We start from the raw sequence: 15,000 nt of genomic DNA, 5'->3' as shown, positions 1-15,000 counted from the left end.
AAAGGTAACTAAACTTTTTACAGGGGTACCGCACGAGGACAGGACTGTCCTGGGACAGTCCTGTCCCAAATCTGTAACATATATAATTTAGAGAAACCTACTGCACCCATTGGGACAAAACAGTCCCGTTGTGTCCTAAGCCGAAATGCTACAAAATCAAAGGGGACAGGACTGTCCTAGTCCCGTGTTCATCAATAGTCTGATGTCACGTCCGCCCCGCAACGAGTAGCTTGGTTCTAAACACAGAAAATCGGTACTTTTTATTCTTCATGCTGGCTAAAACTTTTTCACATGTCATGTGATCAGAATGTATAAAGGTCAAAACATGATCAGATTTATATTGTTTTTCTCCTCTGGATTCACTTTTATGCTCGTTGGAGAAGCATTTCAAAAGGGCGTCCGCCATTGTTCCGATAGTTTAGAACCAGCGACTATGTTACTATGCGTCATTACGAGGAAAGTGACGTCACGACTTTTGAAGGCTATTCAACAAATAAAAGATTTACCTCTTTCTCCCGACGTTTAGAAAGTTTCTGATTTTGTGATTCCACTGATGAAAGGCCAGGAAATGCGATGAGTAGAGTAAACGGGGTAAGTGTGAGTGTATGCATGTGAGTGTGAGAGAGAGAGAAAGAAAGAAAGAAAGAAAAAGAGAGAGAGAGAGAGAGAGAGAGAGAGAGAGAGAGAGAGAGAGAGAGAGAGAGAGAGAGAGAGAGAGAGAGAGAGAGAGAGAGAGAGAGAGAGAGAGAGCACGCGTAGGAGAAGAAATAGTAAGATTTAAATATATTTTAATCTGAACGCAACATTTACTTATTTTGCAATAATATATTATATTCTAGCGGCAACAGCATTGCAACCCAAAACATGTTCTCAATGCCAATACAAACATTTCATTTCGGTTAATGAATATTTGTATTGTACTACACAGACCATCGGATATCATGTTGTAATTATCTGTGTTTACTCTCTTTCTTTATTACACAGCTTATCAATTCTGTCCCATGGTTCTAACCAAATAGGATTCAATTGTCTGATGTCACGTTGCCCAGCAAAGTCGACCTTCGTGGTTCTAAACAAAGAAAATCGTTACTTTTTATTTTTCATGCTGGCTAGAACTTTTCATATTATAGTATGCAAATAATATTGTCATTATGCAAACAAACACATATGTTTCCCATTTTATCATTATTTTAGTATCAACAAAAGATATTGCATACTGATTCGTGTTAATGTCCACCAATGTCTTTTTGCTCTATGTCCACCATTGAAGTAACGAACAGCATGGATTTCCAGTTTTTAAAATCATTTTAAGGCGCGTACAAATATCATTTCAGCGCCAGTAAAAATAAAGATATTAGAACAGTCATAACAGTAATATAATCTAACAAACGCCTAAGCAAAAAGTAAGACAAAGGGGACTTGTTCAACAGAGACCAGAAATTGATCTATATGGAAAATGTGTATAACATATTATTAAGAAATGATTGACCCGTGAAAAAAAAGACAATGATGTCAACACTGTGTAAAGATAAATCATCCAACGAAAATATCGGTCTGTAATCATATCAATCCCATAGTCCAGTATGGGAAACGTTTGATACAAAACACGAATAACTATTAAGAATAGTGAAAATATGACAAGGCTTACGTACTTTAGGATTATAAATCCTTAAAATCTCAATGCACATTTAATAATGGCAGTGCCGAAAAGATATCATCGATTTAAGAACTGAACAAGTGTGTATGAAAGGTGCCAGAAAAAGCAAGAAAGAAAAATACAAGAAAAAAAAAGCATCCCAAAAAAATCAGTCGATCGACTGATTCTTTGGGATGGTTTTTTAAATTTTACTATCTTTCTTGCTTTGTCTGGCACCTTTCATATGCACTTGTTCAGTTCTATATCTTACACCGGTGCCTGCTCCTTTATTTCTTAATTTGATCAACCAACAATTGTCTTCCTCAAGTAAACGATAAATAATAATGTGAAATTGATTGTAAGCTTCAGTTTAATTACAAAAACAGATCAAATGACCGTTTCGGGTTTCCCAATTATCAACAAATCAGAATGAATGAAACACTACAGATGAATGAAATAATGTGGTAGTGGCGTAGTTAAGATGAATAAACAAAACATTGGTTGGCAAGAAATATCATGCGCCTTTTTAAGGAAGCACGAATTAAAATAGAATACTAGAAATTTTTAAAAGGTGCGCAATTAATTAAGTGAAAAGAGAGGAGGTGGGGAGGAACTGTGTAATGCAGTTTAGAAAGTGAAATATAAAAACGTGTAGACTGTTGTTGTAAAATAAATACAATGGGATTGAAAATAAATACAAAGAATAATAATCATGACTAAAATGCAACTCAATAAATTAAATTGAAGCTTACAATCAATTTCACATTATAATTTATTTCTTCGAGCTTCGAGCTGCAACATTTTCATTATAAAGTAAACGATACAAAATTGAACCCTCCTGAGTTCGGAAATAATTAACCAGTTCACTGCCGTACCATAGAAAGACACGTGCGAGGTCCCAAGTTTGAGAGTTGTTGCCAAATCGCAATAGTACTTTTAGTCGGCTAGTGCCATCTCTTTTGAGCCGGAAACGTTCCATGTTTGGCATTTTGTTCTTTTTTTAGTCTGTTATATTCAATTCTGTTCATTACTATAACTGCTTATAGTCCACAGCTTCTCGCAGCTTAGTATCACTTTGCCAAATAATTGGTATTGGAATTATGCAATTGAATATTTTGAAATTTCAGAAATTTGACCTCAATTGTTACAAGTCAGCGTGTTCTTTCTTGTAAGTCTGATAATCAAACGGAATGATGGGCTTGATTTAACATTGTTGTAGTTTGCGTTGGTTTGTGAGTGTCATGTTTCCAATCACGATGCCGGCGTCAGCTACAAAATGGAGACTTACCAAGAATGTATGGTGCGGCTATGTGGTCTTGTGGTATGACACTCGCTCTCGGATCGGAAGGTCCTGGGTTCGAGCCTCGCGCTCGGCGCATAGTTGAGTCCTTGGAAAAGGCTCTTTACTCTCTTTCTCTCACCGTACTCAGGTGTATAATGAGTACCTGGCCGTTAACAGCGTTGTCTTTGTCCGAAAAATTGTAATCGCGCCTAACAGGCGGCATGTCCCGTCCTACATGTTAAAATGTTGCTGTTGACCAGGGAACCCTTGTAAAGCGCTTTGAGCAAGTTTAGTAGATATTGCGCTATATAAAGCTCAATTTTAATGTTTTTTATGGGCCATCCCCCTTGGAAGTCTGTCTCACAGCCGAACATGGCCAGGATGAAAGAAAAACTGCTGCCAAGGACTATAAATAGAACGAATAGATGTCACTCTAGCATTTATTGTTTTTTGCCATCCACGTTTATGAGTAATTCTCACTTAACTGTATTATCCAGACAATAAAAGTTCATGTTTACACAGAGTTTTGTATGTTGGTTTTTATACTTCCGGATGGCACTATTGTGAGCTTCTTAGCCAAGCGCATACTATCTATACCTGGGTGGCGATAGAAGTTATGTCATCAATTTCAATCGATCGATATTTGAAGTTAATTGGTTTTACAAAACTCACACACTAGCCTTGTTATTGTGGGATCTGTTTTCATAGATATACTTCTGTTCTTTTGAACTTATGCATGGATGGCTGGATGGGAAGTCTGTGACGAATAGCAATAGGAATAATCCAATGACCACGTTGAAGAATCCTGTACATGAAAGAAAAGGTAATAGGAGAGAAGTTGTGACGTCACAATTTCTCTTCCGGTTTCAAACTGTTTGGAAGTGAGTAACCAGTCACCAGTCTTAGCAGCAAGATGTATAGGCAGATTATTATCATTGCGGGGCGTAAAAGAACATGGATGGATAATTTTTATTGTCGATCAGTATATTAATTCAGGCTAGAAAATAATAATAATAATATGCCATCACTCTGAAACCAGAAGATCATTTGGACAAGGTAGGTATCCAGCCATTTGTAAGACTGGTTTCATGCAAAAACAATAAAAACAATACATCAAATAAATTCTAGACGTCAGAAAAGTATTTGGTACGGTTGTCGGCTAGTATCGTTCTTTTTGAGCCGGAAATTTTCCGTGTTTGGTTTTGTTCTTTTATTTTTTGAATCTGTTATATTCTTTTCTGTTCATTACTTGTTATAGTCCACAGCTTCTAGACGTTCGGTATCACTTTGCCAAAATGATGGTATAAAGTCGATTAGCTTCGATAAAGAAAATTAAATCTATATTCAAAATGACAAGAATTAGTCAATTGAATATTTTGAACTTTCAGAAATTTGACCTCAAATGCTACAAGTCAGCGTGTTTTTACTTGCATGTCTGATAAGCAAACGCAAGGATGGGCTTGATTTAACATTGTTGTAGTGGCCTATATTTTGCACTTGTTTGACAGTGTTTCCGATCTTGTCAGCTACAAAATCGAGACTTACCAAGAATGTAGAAGACTATAGGCCATCCCCCTTGGAAGTCTGTCTCACAGCCGAACATGGACAGGATGAAAGAAAAACTGCTGCCAACGTCTATACCTGGGTGGCGATAGATAGAAGTTATGTGAGGGTTTTGAACGCAGGTATTAGGTCATTAACTCCATTTTCTCGGAACTCTCTCTCTCTCTCTCTCTCTCTCTCTCTCTCTCTCTCTCTCTCTCTCTCTCTCTCTCTCTCTCTCTCTTTCTCGCTCGCTCTCTCTCTCTCTCTTTCTCTCTCTCTCTCTCTCTCTCTCTCTCTCTCTCTCTCTCTCTCTCTCTCTCTCTCTCTCTCTATCTCTCTCTCTCTCTCTCTCTTTCTCTTTCTTCATTCTCTCTCCCTCTCCCTTTCTCTTTCCTTCTCTCTTTTTTCTTTCTATATTTCTATCTTTCTATCTTTATATCTTTCGATCTATCTATATATCTCTTCTTTCAACTTACCGTTGCTTGTAATAGCAAACAGCATACTTGTTTCTTGTTGAGGACACCAGTTTGCTACCAATGCAAATGTTCCCGGCAGCATGCATCCCTGACAAAGAATTCGAAGAAAAACTCAAGATTTTCAAAGTAAATAAGTCAATACCATTACGTTTGGGCAAAATCTCCTGAGCATGCAAGTGATATTACGATATTTTGATTCAGACAAGTCAAATACATGAATCGAGTAAGCAGCATCTATGGGAAAGTTTAATGTTTCAGGGGTGCAGAATATGACCACTTTGATAGAGGATCAGAAGTCTAACGAATACTATTTTATAAGCAATGTCCTCTGCCACTGGCGTAAAAATCCCAAGAAAAAAAGTCCTTTATCATAATTGTTTCAAGTCGCTTGGAAATATTTTAAGGTTATCTTGATACAAACTCCACATTTCTAATGGAAAAATTTTCTTTTGTTATGCTTCTTTTGTGCTTTTGTAATTGTCCTTTTAAATAATTCTAAATTTTGTTTGTTTTGTTTTTGTTTTTAAGGGTTTTATGGCGCTTGCAACACATTTAGGTTATATCAGCGCCAGTAAAAAGGAAGAAAATGGGATAGTCAAAAGTTCTAGAATTACAATTAAAGCACCCAAGAGAGAGTAAGACAAAGGGGAATTGGGAACAAATAGGGATCAGATGTAGATTCCAAGAGCATACTATCAATGTACTTAGCTTGAGATCACCTATAAGTCTCATCCGGACACAAGTACAAAATCCCACAAGGAGGAATACACTCAGATGCTTACATCATACATTAAAAATAAATATAATAGTACATAACAGAGAGATGATTTACAAGGAAAAAAATATCATCTCTCAAACAATAACTATGCATTTGACTGTTTCCCTCCCAGCCAGACTCGGGCCAGGGCCAGGACAAAACCAAGTAATCTCATTCAAGACAAAGACAGAAAGCATGTTGGAAAACAGATATAAGGGGATAGAAGACACAGTATGTACCCCCCTGCCCGCTATGGGAGGTCAGGATCCCCACCCAGTCTAAATTTTGAAATCTTATATATCGCCATGCTCTCGTTCTCTAAATAAACACGTATTTTTGATCAATTAAAACAACACATTTATTCAGAACTCTCAAACCTTAGTTAAGCGATTGAACGACTTTTAGTTGTGGAGATAGAAACGTAGTTGCTTCCTTTTTCTATTGCACTAAACTTTTATGGTCTCTTCAGATGGCATTTTTTTGTTGTAGTGAAATTATCTTTGGCACCTTCTCTTCACGTTCTATTATTATCTATTTCTTCGAGCTTCAGGCAGCAAAATATTCATTGCTGTGATCTGAGAGTTTCCATTATAGAATGAGGCTACAACAATTTAGGTAATCAGGTCTCTAACAGGGAATAAAAGACCATATCTCATAGAAAAAACCTTCAGAAGATCGTACTCTTATCCGACAAACTGGCCCTCCCCCACCCCATACCCGCTTTCCCGAGGTTTTCCAACTAGGCCCTAAAGGACTATATATATATATATATATATATATATATATATATATATATATATATATATATATATTATATATATATATATATATATATATATATATATATATATATATATATATAATATATATATATAAAGCATATGTTATATATATATATATATATATATAAAGTATATGTTAATATATATACATATATATATATATATATATATATATATAAATTATATGTTAATATATATATATATATATATATATATATATATATATATATATATATATATATATATATATATATATATATATAACTATTTTACGATATAGGGCATCCAGTGCAAATAAATGACTTGGGTAACCCAGTAGTATATCTCATCTGTGACTGTTAGTTGAAGAAATAAATCTTTCCTGAGCAAGCACCAATGACATTTATTAACCAACAGGAGTTATTTACAAATCGCTCAATTTATGAAAGACATAAAAATTTAACCGGATGACCCATTTTTTTCTAAACGAATTCACTGACTTTGGTCAGCTTCAAAATTGAACTCCTTTAAAACTTACTTATGTCTCTCGATAAAATGAAGAAATCTTGTGACATAGGTAATCCAAAATATATTGTCAGATCAACATTTATCCGATTCATGTATTTACTGTTTACTTAAACGATATATTTAAAAAATAAAATGCCTGGTTCAAGTGGGAATATGAGTCCCAAAACTGCACATGAATCTATAATCTTAGCATTTGTAACATATTTCACAGAAAATGAAAACATTTTACTCAAAGGGTTACTCCAGTACGCATTGGCCACCATATTATGTGATATAGATATATATATATATATATATATATATATATATATATATATATATATATATATATAAATATATATATATATATATATATATATATATATATATATATATATATATATATATATATAATATATTGTGATGTTCAAGTAACACAAAGTAACCCAAAGTGACACTCAATAAGTAGGCATTGGCCACCATATTATGTGATTGAGATATATAGTGATGTTCAAGTAGCACAAACGTAACCCAAAGGGACACTCAAGTAGGCATTGGCCATCATTTTATGTGATTGAGATATATAGTGATGTTCAAGTAGCACAAACGTAACCCAAAGGGACACTCAAGTAGGCATTGGCCACCGTGATTGAGATCTATAGTGATGTTCAAGTAGCACAAACGTAACCAAAAGGGACACTCAAGTAGGCATTGGCCATCATTTTATGTGATTGAGATATATAGTGATGTTCAAGTAGCACATAGGTAACCCTAAGGGAAACTCAGGTAGGCATTGGCCACAATATTATTATTATTATTATTATTATTATATTATTATTATTATTATTATTATTATTATTATTATTATTATTAGTTTTTGTTTTTAAGGGTTTTACGGCGCTTGCAACACATTAAGGTCATTTCAGCGCCAGTAAAAAGGAAGAAAATGGGATAGTAAAAAGTTATAGAATTACAATTTTAAAAACTCTAGAAAAGATAAGACAAAGGGGAATTGGTTCAAATAGGAAAAATGTAGATTCCAAGAGCCCACATTCAAAGTACTTAGTTTAAGATCACCTAAAAGTCACATCCAGACACGAGCACAGGTCTCCACAAAGAGGGAAACACTCAAATGTTTACAAATCATATAATATAATATGTAAACTAAACATAATACAATGCATAACAGAGAGACGATTTACAAGGGAAAAAGTATCATCCCCCAAAACTCTAACTATACATTCGACTGTTTCCCTCCCAGCCAAGGAACTCCGGCCAGGGTCAGGACAAAACCAAGTAATCTCATTCCAAGACAACGACAGGAAACAATTGGAAAATGGGTAATAGGGGGGGAAGGGATAGAAGACACAGCATGTACCTCCCTGCCCACGATGGGAGGTCAGGATCCCCACCCAGATATTATTATTATGTGATTGAGATATATAGTGATGTTCAAGTAGCACATAGGTAACCCAAAGGGACAGTCAAGTAGGCATTGGCCACCATATTATTATTATGTGATTGAGATATATAGTGATGTTCAAGTAGCACAAACGTAACCCAAAGGGACAGTCAAGTAGGCATTGGCCACCATGATTGAGATTTATAGTGATGTTCTAGTAGCATAAAGGTAACCCAAAAGGACACTCAAGTAGTCATTGGCCACCATATTATGTGATTGAGATATATAGTGATGTTCAAGTAGCATAAGGGTAACCCAAAGGGACACTCAAGTAGGTTATTGGCCACCATATCATTATGTGATTGAGATATATAGTGATATTCAAGTAGCACAAACGTAACCCAAAGGGACAGTCAAGTAGGCATTGGCCACCATGATTGAGATTTATAGTGATGTTCTAGTAGCATATAGGTAACCCAAAGGGACACTCAAGTAGGCATTGGCCACCATATCATTATGTGATTGAGATATATAGTGATATTCAAGTAGCACATAGGCAACCGAAAACGCTTAAGTTAACAAACAAAAAATCAACAAATACTATTTCATTTGATTCATATATTTTTATTTTCAATTTCAAGTAACACACACAAAAATAGAGTAGGTTCCACGATAGACGTCATTTTTTTTTGGCAGAAAAAAAAACCTATATATAGATCTATATTATATATATATATATATATATATATATATATATATATATATATATATTGCGTCACGCGTCGAGAAAAGGACTATTTTTAAACGCATTTCATTATGTTCACTCCTTTATTTTGCAAAGACCATTTGAAGGATATGTCTGAAAAAAATTGGATCTCTTCCTTGGAGTACTCTCTACCCGTTGACGTGAATTGTATGTCATTTTGGATTATCATTAGGTTCAATCAGTATATTTATGGAATATGAAGTTTCGTCATGCTGGATGCCAAATCATTTACTTTCGCGAGTGTTTTGGGGGAATTTCAACAGACTCAAGATTTAGTTTCAAAAAATTGTGTCTGTTTCAAATCTTGTTATCTTTCATTTATCTAGTCAATGTGCTTTAAAAATATATTTCACAAGTATGATAAATCTTTTTGGTGTCCAGTTACATGACGTCATAGTTGGAACATTTTCATACATCAATTGGCAATCAAAAAAATTCTAAGTTCTTGAAAAATGAATTTGCTCTCATTTTCTTATTTAGGAATAGATTTCTTAAATTCAATGACTGTTTTCCATGACTATCAGAATGCTTTATGAATAGAGTTAGAAAAATCAATTTTAAACATTCAAAATTGTCTCTCGTGGTCATTGTCTCTTGCTTCGATTTTCTTTTTTTTTTAAATTGATCTGTCATAGTCAATCAGCTTTTTATAATAACATAAAGTGTAGGTTGTACCAATATATGTGACTAGGTGACTGATTCCAAACCAAGCGATGATAAACTATCATGATCAAAATAAAATACATAGGCAAAACTTACATAAATAATTTGTCATATAAACATGTGAGATTATCTTTAATTGAAAACAGCATAAGTGAGATTGAGCAAAAAGTGTATTGAATTTAATATTTCATTTTTAATGTCATTCATTAGATTTACAACTAGAAATTATGATCATTACTTTTGGGCTAAAAACATAGCTTCAGTACACTCTTAAATTTCACTATACTTTCTTCATTAATTCGTTTTAATGAGTTTGACCTTGTCCCTGCAACATTCCAAAATGGAATGTTTTTCAAAAGATTTCAACACTTCCTGTTTTCCATGCAGCCTTGTATGTTTGTTTGTTTTTAAGGGTTTTACGGCGCTTGCGACACATTAAGGTCATATCAGCGCCAGTAAAAAGGAAGAAAATGGGATAGTAAAAAGTTCTAGAATTACAATAAAGCATCCAATAAAAGTGAAGACAAATGGGAATTGGTTCAAATAAGAAACAGGTGTAGATTCCAAAAGCACTCTATCAAAGTACTTAGTTTGAGATCACTAAAAGTCTCATCCAGACACAAGCACAGGTCCCCGCTAAAAGGAACACACCCAAATGTTTTACAAATCATATATAATATATAAAAAAGCATAATACAGTGCATAACACAGAGATGATTTACAATGAAAAAAATATCATCTCCCATACATTCGACTGTTTCCCTCTCAGCCAGGGCATCTGGCCAGGACCAGGACAAAACCAAGTAATCTTATTCCAAGACAAAGACAGAAAGCATGTTGGAAAACAGATATAAGGGGATAGAAGACACAGTATGTACCCCCCCCCCCTGCCCACTATGGGAGGTCAGGAACCCCACCCAGCCTGGCAGCCTTCCTTTGGTAGTATTGTCGGTGATGTAATTTTTAAAGTGACACCTAACCAATGTCGAATCACGGTCACTCCATTTATAGTTAGAGGCTGATTCAGTAGAAACAAGTTCTTCACAATTTTTTGAAGTGACTTCATCATACCCATCTGAATTTGCTTCATCGTTTAATTGCATGACAGTAAGAGTAGAGCTTTTCTCTTTCTCACTACAAGTTCCATCAGTATTGGTATGTAACCCGGAGCTGTTTCTATCTACAGTGTTCAACAAGAATTTTCCTACTTGTGTCAATTCTCCCACAGCCAATGGGCACTAGTACACATTTTTGTTAATTGCTTCAGAGTGTCCCGTGTGGCTGTAAAAATGTGTCTTTGCTTTTCTGGTAATTCAAGCTGGGCAAACATCGTTGAGACCTTATGACGAAATTTGTAAGAAAATTAAAACATTTGGCTTCTTTAGATGGGACAGCTGTCAACAACTGATTTTAAACAGTGATAACCACTAGCATGGCAGAGAGAGAGTCACTTGTGCTTGGAAAAAGGATCACATTTTGTTCTGAGATATTGCAATTACTTCTTTAAGAGAGGAGCTTGGCTATGGGTTCAATGGTGTCTTCTGTGAGAAGTACTGGAACCATCATTCTTGATCCTTTGCCTGATTGATACGCGAGCTTCAAACTTTCAACAAGGTACTTTTCCACTGGGTCATCAATCTTTTCGACCAAATTAGGGTCAATCCACACACCTGTTACTGCTTCTCTCCATTCATTTAGTGTCAGTCTTACAGGTTCACCTCCTCGTCGAGCATTAAACATAGTCAGTCTGGCGACTAACAAGTTTCTCATTTTAACAAATGAATGCCTATCCCAAAGTTCATACTGCTCTGTCAGTTTTTTTTATTTCTTCGGTAATGAACATCCTGAATGTTTTAATGTCTTCCTCTTCAGGCATAGATGAGGGTTTACGAAGACCACCTCTTTTCTGCTCGCACTGGAACTGAGCTGTAAAACAAATAAAATCCTAGTAGAGGTCAAGGACATCCAAAAACCTTGTCATATCTGCTTCCTTCTGTGTGTCCCCTTTAATCACGAAATAACCTCTCATTACTTGGACAGCTTTCTTAAGAACAAAACCAATCATGACCTTTAACCCAGCTTTGCCCTGTCCACCATCTATGGCACATATTCTCCTGACAGTATTTTCCAGAACATTAAAATGTTTGTAGTCCAAAATGTCGAGGCCAGAAGCGTCTTTATTTCCTGACTCATTTCTAAATGTTAAAATCAGATTAACAAAAACCCTCATATCAGACATTGTAACTCTCCTCTCCCTTTTCACATATCTTGCCCATTGCTTTTTTCCAAAAAGGATTGTGACTAAATTTGATCTACACATTTCTCCAATTTCATTCTTTCTAAACCTATCAAGAATGTTTTCGTTGAAATCAAGGTCAACTCCAGCATCACTTGCGCTACTCGACAACTCATACATCTTTGCTGTATTTATATTGCTGACAATTCCTCTTCGCACATCGTTAAATGTTTGAATATCATGGCCATCAATAACATTACAGCAACTTCCTGACTTCTTTCTCGTATAAACGAACTTGCATTTTTGTCTATTCCGACGTGACATATGCATATAATGCTGCCTTTTTCACAACCCCCGAAATGCCCTCTCCAATTATGGGGAAGCTTGAGCGCAACAGCAACTCTTCATCTTTCTGCTTGCGCTTCAGATGTCGTGTAAGAGGCATTCTTGTGTGCAAAATTACAAAGAGCATTAGGTTCTGGAATAATGTGGAAAAACATAAAATTAGATGATAATAGAGTCCTAAAACATTTTAAAAAGTGACAAAACTCAATTTGACAAAAGAAAATCATAACTACCAAACACAACATAAATTATAGTAACATGAAGTCAAATCAACCCTTGCCTCTTACTGACTCTTTTGGTCACACTTTTTTACAATTAAAAGCACATTTATTAACAGTTTCCCAAGGGTGAGTACTGTGTTTGAACTCGATCCATTTATTTGGAGAAAATCAATATCGGCCATGGATTGACAATTTGTATAAAACTAATAACTTAAGCTGTCATTGAAAAATAAGATAGATTGTACCAAACAAACCATACCATTTAGTCATGCAAAGAAAAATCCCCAATAGAATCTTTCTCCAGTTCAACCGTTCACTAAAGTATTCCCGATTTCGTATTTTTGGGACCCCCTACTTTATGAATGATTTACTCGGAAACCTCAGATCCTGTGCCACTATCTGCTGCATTTATCTGTGCTTATTACTACACTACTACTAACTACTCTACTATCATTATTTAATAATGTAGATAATATATAATAAATATATTAATAATAGAATAATAAATATATAATCATGCTGAAAACTTATGTAAGCGCTAAACTCGAAACACGTTACTAAGCGCTTAAATTACAAAATTACATGCGAAACATACTCATTTACACACACAGTAACCACAGAACCCACACAATCACAACACAAATCAACCTTCTTGCTTCTCATACCATCACTAAATCGAAACAATTTATGTTTAAAGCGAACGTTTAAAAATAACAAAGATTCTTTTCACAATGCTCTGCGTAAGGCGTTCCAATAAGTCCAAAATGAGAAAAGGATCTCATTCCAGCATTTTCTCCGTTCGAATTCGAGAGACAACTATTTGTGAATCACTGCCGATGTAAGGGGGGTTTATGTATATCTTTCACATTAGTTCTGAAAGTATAAGGGCAGTACCTTCAAGCAACGATACACTAACACTAGCTTTGAATTTAAACTCTTCCAACAGGCAGCCAATGCAGATCATGAAGTAGAGTCTCTGCAGCGTACGCACTACCTTCGTGAATACTATCTGCAGCGCTGTTTTGACAATCTGAAGACGTTTCAGATTGTATTGCGAACTACCCAAAAAACAAGCATTACAATAATCCAATTTCGATAGTACGAGGACTCAATCAGTGCTTGTCACATCCTCAGATATGAGCCGTGCTTATGTAAGCAATCTAGAACAAGACTGAAACTGAATTGATGATTTAACGCGAGTGCCTGTCTTGGGAACAGGAAGTGGAAAAGTGAAACAATGATGAAGTTGGGATGCCTCCATTCATATTTTGACATAATATAAAACCTGGGCAACATTCTTAGACACTGGAACGGGTCGATTGGACATGTGAAATTCAATTAATATTATTACACGTAAATTTTAAAAAATACGCAATTAATTCCACGAAGTACATCGTCAATTAAAAAATGCAAGAAAGTCTGGCATACATATTATAAATGAATCGTTTAATCATAATGATAAAAAAACAAAAAACAAACAAACAAACAACAACAAATGAAGCAAGAAAAAAGCAAGATTTAAAAAAATAAAAAATACAATAAAGTCAATCAAGAGAAAAACAACGAGATTGAACACATAAAAGATATTCTAAATAAATCGATAATACTGATTAAAATTATCAAATATTGAATTAAAAAAAATAATAATCATAATCATAATAATATGAATGATACGATTAAACAAACAACAAAACAACAATAAATAAAATTATAAAATAATTAAAAATAATATAATAAAATAATAATATTTAATAATATTACATCAAACATCATCCTCATCATTCAATCTCATCCATCATCTCAATCATCATCATCATTGAATAATAATACGTAATTTTTCATATCATCATCATCTTCATCATTCACTTCTTAACATCATTATATATTAATTTAATCAATTATAATATATATTAATATAATATTTTGATAATAATAATTTTAATAATTAAACAACATTATAATATAATAATTACCAAGCCAATTATAATATCAACATTAAAGTATATTACAGCAAATAAAATTACTAAAACAAAATTTTAAAATATCAATAGACAGAAGGAATTCTAGATAATAGGCTTTAACGAAAATGGTCGAACGCCGAACCGAACGCGATAACCCAACGGGAATAAGCCGTACTCATGAGTGGCCATGAACGAGATTGATAGTGAACTTTTTCAGACCGTGTAATGCAGCATCGGATCTAAGGTCACGTGATAGGGTAACTTGCCTGGTCCTGTTGCTATGTCATTGGGTGGGCGGTTTGCAGTCATATTTTCAATGTATTAAGTTTCGTAAAGTGGCCTTATATCTGAGAAATCAAAACCTAGTTACCGGCGAAGTGGGGGAGGCGGGGGGTTGACCCAAATCGATCGAGTGTTGGGCTTTGAGAAAAGAAGATAACCA

The 15,000-nt window shown here is 34.7% G+C and overlaps 1 protein-coding gene across 3 annotated transcripts in view; it reads right to left on the bottom strand.

The window, feature by feature from the left end:
* Window positions 1-15,000, bottom strand: part of LOC144976822 (putative inorganic phosphate cotransporter) — a 64,138-nt gene that overhangs the window by 7,198 nt on the left and 41,940 nt on the right. For all 3 annotated transcript variants that reach the window (XM_078921305.1, XM_078921303.1, XM_078921302.1), the window contains exons 6-8: window positions 4,940-5,027; window positions 4,464-4,559; window positions 3,591-3,723 (exon numbers count right to left, since the gene is read on the bottom strand). In XM_078921305.1, the coding sequence (XP_078777431.1) occupies window positions 3,591-3,723; window positions 4,464-4,559; window positions 4,940-5,027 (317 nt within the window). The remainder of the gene's footprint in view (window positions 1-3,590; window positions 3,724-4,463; window positions 4,560-4,939; window positions 5,028-15,000) is intronic.

This window comes from Berghia stephanieae, chromosome 7 (assembly GCF_034508935.2).
Source record: "Berghia stephanieae isolate SIO BIC M18660-M18661 chromosome 7, UCSD_Bste_1.3, whole genome shotgun sequence".
Taxonomy (NCBI): Eukaryota; Metazoa; Mollusca; class Gastropoda; order Nudibranchia; family Aeolidiidae; genus Berghia; species Berghia stephanieae.
This window is presented reverse-complemented; position numbering and strand designations above follow the sequence as displayed.